The following is a 9,708-nucleotide window of genomic DNA, read 5'->3' as shown; positions in this document are numbered from 1 at the left end:
AAACTGTTGATCAGAATTCAGAATTTCCAAACTACAKACATACTGTTACTCGTTTCAAAGTGCTAACTGCGTACTTCGCAGCTTTTTATGAAATTGCAAATGCTTTACATAAAAGTTGCGGACTTCACACTCAACAAAAGAATCGTTCAGAGACAAAACAAAAAAAGAGACAAAACATCAAAAAAGCACTGCTGTCTATGTCTCTACAACACAATGGTGCATCAAAAAATACTTAATGCTCCGCCACASGCATATTTTATAAATCAGCATTTTTTTAAATAGACTTACCTTGCTTTGAGGCGGCGATGCGGCTTTTTGATTATTGGTTATCTCTATCTTATAACGTATACTTTAACACTTTCTTCTAGAAAATACTTTTACAAACACACATATTTGCCATGACGCACGTCTTTCGGCTATTTGCTAAAACCCTCTAAAAATTACCGCCGCATCATTTATTTCACTCAATCACACATTGGAACTAACACGACTTAAGAATTTCGCRCAAAAAACTGCATTTTATACGATATTCTATAAGTTATATGCGATTTTCACAGATTTCGTGACGCGTGACGTGAAAGTAATTCGGAACTGACGCTACAAGCATAATGGCGCCGGAACTTTTATCAAACGCAGGGTTRCATTTTTTACCGAAAAGCTTCAGGTGTGGTATTCACGTTCAGGTGGCAAAGTAATTATTTTGCTAAATAAAACATATTTATGTAATTTTCTGAAATGATGATTTTAGTAAAATGCAAACAAAATGTAATTAAAAAATATGGTTATTTATTAGGATCATTAAAAATATAACATTTTGTATCTAAAAAGTAATTAAATATAAAAAAAATTGTTTAACAGTATGGCGATTTCGCATAAAAAATACATTAATATAAGAATATATATTTAGATCGAATGATGCCAGGCCGTCAGAAAATATATTTTCTTGACGCTTTTAGAGGGTTTGGGGCGTCACTAAGTCAAATGTATCGGTTAAAAGAGAATATGTCGTGCAATAAGTCGAAATTATTCAAAAATTTGCTAACTTTTGAAGAGTAATGTACTTATCACGTCACTCCTGTATATACACAGCCAAATCCAAACCACAAAAAATTTCCCAAAATAATTACATATACATATACATATGTATACAATTTTATCAAAAATAATTTTGTAAATTTTAATTTAAACTAAATTTTAACTATAACAATAACATTTATCTTAATTATTTTCATATGGTAACTCTACCAAAATTTTAGAATACATAATTTCTAATTGTAGTAATTTATTATACAAATACAACATTACCGTACAGTGAATACCACAATTACTACTAATTGTTTGAAAATACACCTCTGTGCTGTCAAAGTTCCGGCTCTAGTTCCCAATATCTAAGTCTCTGCACGGTGTGTGAACAAATTCAAGGATAATTGTATGAATCGTATATTTATAGAAATAATGTGTTGTGCCATAAAAAAAAATTAAGTTGAAAGTGCGCTAACCTGTAAATAATTGAAATAAATATATCAGACGTTTTTTTTTTAATTTTTGCAATAAAAATGAATATAGTAAGTGGTGGTTGTGATTCGTCAAGGCAAGCTGCAAWGGTTTTTCGGTAAGAAATCATAAGGCGACGCACGCAGCTATGTGTTTCACTTGGCTGTGCTTTCATAAGCTTTAATAGAGAACTGCTTTAAAGCTTTTATGGAAAGCTTCTATTGTTGGGTATTTTTATACAATCGCAACATGTTGCTACAGATCATAATATTTTTTTTCACTTAACGGTTGTTTATATCACTAATCGATCGATTTATATCGTCTAATCGAGATTGTTAAAGAGTTATGTATATAAAAATAATTTTGAAGGCTAGACGAGTGGAAATCCGGTCGACTGCCTGTCCGTCCGTTCGTAGACACAATAAGGAAAATTTTATATATCTTATTGATGGTTGGCATACATACATGCAAGTATATGTTGCTTGGGCATCCAAGAATGGTTGGTATTGCAGATAGGCGGAACTGGACCACAATAAGCAAAACGTATATATAAAGTGCTACAACTAAACTCCAAATTGAGACGCAATCTCTAATTCTAAATCTATAATATGGATTGCAGTAGTGAAGAGCATCTGTGGTTTGAAAATATTTAAAATTTGGAGGGCTCTGCCTCCTTATAAGCTTAATCTCCATATCTCCAAAACCACTTAAGCTTCTTACTTGTATTTACTAAATTCAATGAAATAATTAGAATATTTGCTTACAAAACCTAATGCAGTACTAAATTGCTGGTTCATCCATACTGTTATACGTGTATAGTGCTACCAAAATGTTTGTGCCCTGAACCGTTTCAATGAATTCATATTTTTGTGACTGTATAATTTGAAAAGTTTTATTTTTTGCTGAAGTTAAAAATCTTTCTAAACCCTTTTATGCTTAAGTTTCTTATTGTTAGTAAGAATATCTTACAAAAACAAATGAACACTGCATTTAGCTGTTCATATGTACATATGTATATATGTTTATTCCCACATAGCTCTATATATACATAAAAGGTAATACATTTCAAGGTTCTCTACTTTTTAAACAAAAAGCACAGAAACTTCTTTGGCATTTATGTATTTATRCATTTATGTATCTTATTGTTGTTGGTCGCGGCTGCGTCTCAGTTGGTCCATCCATTGATTGATGCGATGTGTGGGAAGCAGCGCCAGCAATTATTCGGTGCGATAACGACGGTTACGCTCTCATCGGCATAAATTTTGAAGAAATATGGACTGCTGTTTCACATGCTCACAAACCACTCTAAGCCGTTGGTTTTTTCTGGATAAAATGGCAGCTCATGAATCTCACCACTTCGCTGAACGCTGGTCGAAAACGTCGGATTCCGTTGAAAACGAAACAATACTGATCAAGTGTAACATCACACCTTTACTCGATTCACGCATGATCTGTGCAAGAAATGCTATTGAAAAAGTAACTCTACTTCGATCACCCGTTTCAATTGCAACCAGGAACATATATCACTCTTCCACATCACACAGTCATGTCTTCTTAATACCGCAAGTCTTAGCAGGTCCAGAAGTTAACAAACTTTTGTGATAACAAATTTTTAATTCGATTTAATCTTCATTTTCAATGCGCTATTGTTTTCGTTCATGTCCTCCCTCGTCTATTTTTTTGCCAGTTCAACTTGCAACTGGCATGTATTTTGAAAACTCAAACAGGCAAATGAATTTTTTATATATAAATATATATGTATATAATATGATATACGTATGTATAGTACATATTTGAATATACATGTATATCTGTGTATTTTCACGCCTTGTTGACTCGTTGCGCTTGTATATTTACGAGGGCGATTGTACCCATATCTTCCAAGTCATCTTTAGCGCACAATTAGCTGCCAATCCATGGTGTAGATGAAACTTTCTTACGCTGTGATAAACAGCACACATGTACAAACATACATATGTATGTACGWAGCTTGTATATACAAGTACATATGCATTAAATTTGAATTGAAGTCGCTGATAGAAACRTTTAAATGTGCGAAGTTGAGTGCTCGACGCTGTTAACATGTGTCTGTCTGTATGTATRTATGTATATAGTTTTAATTTTATTACTTTGTTCATTCATCATTACGCTTTCATTCACTGCATATATTCGATTTACTACTACAATTCTTTTCTATAAACACATTTGTTTGGCAAGGCATTCACTTTCACTGTTCGACTAAATCGGCTGATTTTCATCTAACACGATTCMTGAAAATCAATCTACTATATAAACTTAATAAGGTAGTCTATGATATAAAGCGATATTACCAAAACCGTAAGAYATTGATAGTTAAAGGCTGTTTATTTAACTTGGCTGTCAACTTGGTTTTCATTGTAAAAATTGTGCCCCTTTTCTAGATTCCGGTATAACCATCAAAACTCTACCTTCAATTAACGTATAATAATGCCACAACTCCAACTATATGAGACCCTTCAATGTGTTTGAAACGTTAACCTTCACTAAAAAAAAAAATGGCCAACAGTTCAATCGGCTTGCTTGAAGCACATCAATGAAGAAAACGCTCTTCAGACAAATGCCTTATCACTTAAGGTTCCACTACTTTTTATTCATGCGTACAAACACACACAGTCACATAGTTTTAAGTGACTTGCGATGAAATCCCCGTTGACACTGCTTTGTGGTATTTGCTCAACAAGTGTTTGCTTAGTCAACTTTTATTAAATCAACTACTATAGTCAAAGTGCTAGTAGAAAGTGATTGAAAGGAAACGAACGAACGGCAAAGAAAGTACAAAGGAAACCATTACCGTAAGCGCGCATAGGTAAAAGGGGGTATGACTGATTACCTACAACCAGATATATATACTATATATTTTAACGTTATGTCATGGCGTTAATAATGTTAGTAGGTGAAGAATAAATATGTCCTCATTTCAAGTGATATTTGAACCTTTTTCAAAATGTTTACGCAATGTCTGTAAATGGACAATAGAATGAAGATGGTGTTAAAAATAGTTTAATTGCCTAAAAGCGAGGAAGAATAAGAAGATACTTGAGTTTTATATATTACAAAGATCGAACTTTTTTAACAGGGACGATGAAACCATAATATTTATTATATTGCAGGAATTCCCAAACTTTTCACTCACACCTAAAATTATTTAAAAAAAAAATTAAAACGAATGAATTACAAACAGGAAAAAACCTTTACTTCGACTGCACCGAAACTAACMCACAGCATTTCGACTAGTGACTGGCGAACGACACGCGTGATGTTTTGCTCCAAAGCCTGAATCGAAGCGGGATTTCCGCATAGACTTTAGACTTTACATATCCCCACAGAAAAGAGTCTAACGGTTTGATATCACACGTTCTTGGTGGCCAATCAATCAAATTTTTGATGAAATATGGACCGATAATTCCACCGACCCACAATCCACACMCAACTGTTGTTTTTYTGAATRTAATGGCAGCTCTTGAACTGCTACTCAGTTACAAGTGCTATATTTTCTGCACAGCTGCTAGACGTAGTTTTTTCGAAAAAAAAACTAAATTTTCTGGAAGTAATGGCTATCCATCTCCTCTTTTCTTCTTCTTTATTGCCGAGCTTACGCGCCCCAGTCGTCCTTGTTTTTCGCTGTTTGGCGCCAGGAGTTTCAAAGTGTAGTCAGATTCTTTCCCACTTTTTCTTTTAAACTTTCCAACGAAGTGGAGGTCTTCCTCTTTCATTTACTTGGCAATGACCAGAAACGATTTTTTTACTTATAGCTCAAGCAGCTCACGACTACAGGTCTTAGACCCAAGATGCTCTGGGTAGCCAAAAAAACATCCGTTTGAAGGTGAGCTAAAATGAGAAGAAATATTCCTCCCCAGGGTTATGAGATGGGTTTGGGACCCGCCACGTAAAAGAACCACCCCCTAGTAAAGGATGAAAAAAGAAAGCATCTCCTCTTTTACCAAATTTAATCTAAATTCAGCTTTTACTTATAATCATTTATGTAACTACTAAGCATTCCAAGCGTTCAACATCCTGTCTACGTACCTTCTCATACAAACAGGTGTCGGTTACGCCATTTGCCTAATTGATGTTTATATGGGCATGTACTACAACACGATAATCGGTTGGGCGGTTTACTATCTATTTGCATCGTTCACATCAACGCTACCGTGGACGTCTTGTGGCAATTCGTGGAACACCAATAGTTGCATGCCAGTGACGAACGAGAATTTCACGGAGAAGGCGACCACACCAGCCAAGGAGTTCTTCGAGTGAGTAATTTTCAAGCGACAACTTCAAAAAAATTGTAAATCTAGTATTCATTTCCATATCCAACTAATCGCAGACGCATGGTMCTCGAGCAGTACAAATCGGATGGCCTGGACTATATGGGTCCCATTAAGCCCACATTGGCTTTATGTGTATTCGGCGTATTTATTTTGGTGTACTTTTCGCTGTGGAAAGGTGTACGCAGCGCTGGCAAGGTTGTGTGGGTCACAGCATTGGCGCCATATGTGGTGCTTTTCATATTATTGGTGCGCGGCGTGTCGCTGCCAGGCGCAATGGAGGGCATACGGTATTATCTGACGCCGGAGTGGCACAAATTACAGAACTCTAAGGTAATGCTTCAGCATAAATTTTATTATGTATTCTTTTTTTTTTTTAATGCTTAAAATGTGCTTTGCTTGCTACAACAGGTTTGGATCGATGCCGCCTCGCAGATATTCTTTTCGCTTGGTCCCGGTTTCGGCACATTGCTCGCTTTATCTAGTTACAATAAATTCAATAACAATTGTTATCGAGACGCGTTGATAACGAGTAGTGTTAACTGTTTGACAAGCTTTCTGGCGGGTTTCGTGATATTTTCTGTATTAGGGTGCGTAAAAAAACATATATGTATATAAATTTTGTAAATTTATTCCAAAAACCGTTTCTATTACTTCAATAATCATAAATATTTATATATTTATTTTTACTTTTTTTCACCAACAGCTACATGGCACATGTGCAGAAGACCTCAATCGATAAGGTGGGCCTAGAAGGTCCTGGTCTTGTGTTCATTGTCTATCCGGAGGCCATAGCCACAATGAGCGGCTCAGTTTTCTGGTCCATTATATTCTTTCTTATGCTCATCACATTGGGTTTGGATAGCACATTCGGCGGTTTGGAGGCTATGATAACCGCGCTCTGTGATGAATATCCACGCGCCATTGGGCGACGCCGCGAAATCTTTGTGCTGCTACTTTTGGCTTGCATCTACCTGTGCGCACTGCCGACTATGACTTATGTGAGTAATATGTGTATATGTATATGTTTAGTGGAACTTGGGAAACAACGGACACCCTAATATACAYACATAGAAAGAACTAATATTCTGCACCACAGAATTGCATTAATTAATTTGGCTTAATTTTATAAGGCACCGCTCAATCCTGAAACTATTTAGCAAATACATTTATTCATTTATCTTGCTAGTCAMTCGACCACTAAACGCGCCACACGACGAGTGCTTTCTAGTACTCGTATTTATCTAATAAATGGTTTTGTTTCGTTTATTTTTTCCCCTTTTCCGACCCATAAGTTATTGCTTTATGCTTATTCGCAGTGCATTAACTTTATCTTGACCTGCATAAATAAATTTCACACTCGCCTTCAACATTTGTCTAAGTGTTTGTGCCYTACCTTTCCAGCTTTTTTCCTCAAGCAACCGATAAGTCCTTCGGCCTTGCGGTTCATCAGCGCTATGGCTCGGCTTACATCTCAACACCAACACAGCCAGGTGGTCAACTTAAGTGGCTTCCATTGTAAAGTCAATTGTGTGATGCCTCCGTTTGTGAGTGTGTATGTTTGTGTGYACATGTCTGCCTGTCAGCTAACGTTTTTTGTTTACTTCCTTTCTTGCCACACTTGCTTCCARCGTCTCAAGCTTTGGCGCCATTTTTAACACCTGTCAGCGTTGGTAAACATCAGTGATTGTTGATTTTATTTATTGTAGCTTTTATATTGGCCACCCACTTGTCTCCACGAGCAACCACCAGCGCACCGCTTAACGGCTTTAAGCTGTAGTATGGCAAAGAAGGGATAATGGATATTATCACTCTCTTTGATTGCATTAGAAATTATAATTTCGCGCATTTAGTCGTGCTTCAATTGATGTGCGCATAATCAGTGTTGATAGCCTTTGGCACCGCCAGGCCGGCTGTATGCCTACTTARGCTTTTATGTATGTACTATATGTTGGGGGAACGAAATATGCAACAAATGAAAATAATCGAGATGTCTAGATAGTGATAAAAGTGATAAATCTTTGAAAAGAGTTTCAAATTAATTGAAATGTGTCTTGAGAGTGGCATTTTTTTTCAATCGAGATACTGAAGTATGTTTAGGGTTTATAGGAATATTATTAATTAAAAGCAGAAGGTTACTCAACGAGACTGAAGGAAAGAATTGCGACTGTTAAGAGATCTTTGGAGTATTTTAGATGTCCTGATTACGTATTTGAGTTCAAAAATTGTCATTTTAATACATGGTAGTGGTTTGACTAATACAGCCCTTGACTTAATATTCTCAATTGGCTTAAACACCGCTTATGCARTTATAGTCGAGTTTACAATAGCGCGTCGTTCTTCCTCTTAGCTGTTTGCCACCAATTGGAGATTCCAAGTGTAGCCTGGTCCACCTGGTCTTTACAACGGAGTGAAAGTCTTTCTCTTCCTCAGCTTCCGCCGGCAGCTACTACGTAGAATATTCTCATAGTTGGAGTCTTTTCTTCGATTCGGACGGTATGACCAAGTCTGAGTATCCGCTGTTTCTTAATTTACTCTACTATTTCGATTGCGTCGTATATCTCGTACAGCTCATAGTTACATCGACTGCGGTATTCGCCGTTGCAGTTGCGCAAAGCGACCACAAGTCCTCCGCARACACTTTCTCTCAAAAATTCGTAACGCCGACTCATCAGATGTTGTCATAGTCTATGCCTCTGCGCTATATATAGCARGATTTGCAGAATTCTAAGGTCTCCCTTTCTGTGGAATAGGCTAAGCACACTTAAATTCCCATCGTCGGACATGCTTTCGTCAGACCATAATCTACAAAGAACTGTTTCATGCTCCTTATCAGTTCTTCGCCACCACATTTGAATACCTCGACCGGCAAACATTACCCCTCTCGATGCTTTCTAAAAAGGATCTATTGTAAAAACTAAAACTGCTTTTACTAACTTAGTCCAGTCCAGTCAGCGGTGAAGTGCGAAGAGCACTATTTGAAAGAACCTTTTAGAAAAATTTCCTATATTAGAAATACTATAAATCATATTTTTATAAACAATACATTTTATTGTATATTTTTTAATCAAATTTCAGGGCGGCGTGTTTTTGGTTAACTTCTTGAACGTTTACGGACCCGGTCTGGCTATATTATTTGTGGTATTCGTGGAAGCGGCTGGCGTTTTTTGGTTTTACGGCGTCGATCGTTTCTCCGAAGATGTGGAACAGATGTTAGGCATTAAACCGGGAATTTTCTGGCGCATCTGTTGGACTTATATAAGTCCAGTATTTTTACTGGTTAGTAAACATTTATTATATATTACACAAATTATAAACGAGTTAAGTTGCAAATGCTTACTTGCAGGCCATTTTTATATTCTCCATACTCGGCTATGAGGAAATGTTGGGCGAGGAATACCAGTACCCCGAATGGAGCATTAAAGTCGGTTGGGCTGTCACCTGCTCTTCGGTACTCTGCATACCGATGTACATCATTTACAAGTTCGTATTTGCGTCCAAAGGTGATTGTCGCGAGCGCTATCGAGACGCCTTCAAAGTGCCACCGCATTGTGGCTCAGTATTGCCGGGCCAACAAGGCACCACAGTGTGACATGATTCAGAAAAATCAATGCTGCCATCAAACAAACTGGTACTTGATGGCACTTGGACGAGACAGTTGAATGTGCAAACGACTGCTGCCGAGGAGAGTGAAGTAAATAAAACTTTTATAGAAACTATTAAAACCAATATGTGTAGCTTCGAACGTTTAGCTGGTGCGGGAGAGAGTTATTCACCAACAACAACAACAAATACAACTTATCAAACAACAAATAATATAATTGATTTAAATAGTTATTATGCATATTACACAAATAATATGAATTACGGTTATATATGCGAAATTTCGCCAAAAAGYACCGTTGAG

General features: G+C 36.7%; 1 protein-coding gene across 1 annotated transcript in view; it reads left to right on the top strand.

Annotated features, from left to right (window-relative positions):
* LOC108967299 (sodium-dependent serotonin transporter) overlaps positions 1 to 9,414 on the top strand; it is a 15,739-nt gene extending 6,325 nt beyond the window's left edge. Inside the window, exons 3-8 of the mRNA XM_018930606.1 lie at positions 5,576 to 5,786; positions 5,861 to 6,134; positions 6,213 to 6,391; positions 6,508 to 6,802; positions 8,880 to 9,080; positions 9,148 to 9,414. Coding sequence (XP_018786151.1) covers positions 5,576 to 5,786; positions 5,861 to 6,134; positions 6,213 to 6,391; positions 6,508 to 6,802; positions 8,880 to 9,080; positions 9,148 to 9,393 — 1,406 coding nt within the window. The 3' untranslated portion in view covers positions 9,394 to 9,414. The remainder of the gene's footprint in view (positions 1 to 5,575; positions 5,787 to 5,860; positions 6,135 to 6,212; positions 6,392 to 6,507; positions 6,803 to 8,879; positions 9,081 to 9,147) is intronic.
* Positions 9,415 to 9,708: the final 294 nt, after the last annotated feature.

Source organism: Bactrocera latifrons, unplaced genomic scaffold (genome assembly GCF_001853355.1).
Source record: "Bactrocera latifrons isolate USDA-ARS-PBARC rearing strain unplaced genomic scaffold, ASM185335v1 scaffold_182, whole genome shotgun sequence".
In the NCBI taxonomy this organism is placed as follows: domain Eukaryota; kingdom Metazoa; phylum Arthropoda; class Insecta; order Diptera; family Tephritidae; genus Bactrocera; species Bactrocera latifrons.
This window is presented reverse-complemented; position numbering and strand designations above follow the sequence as displayed.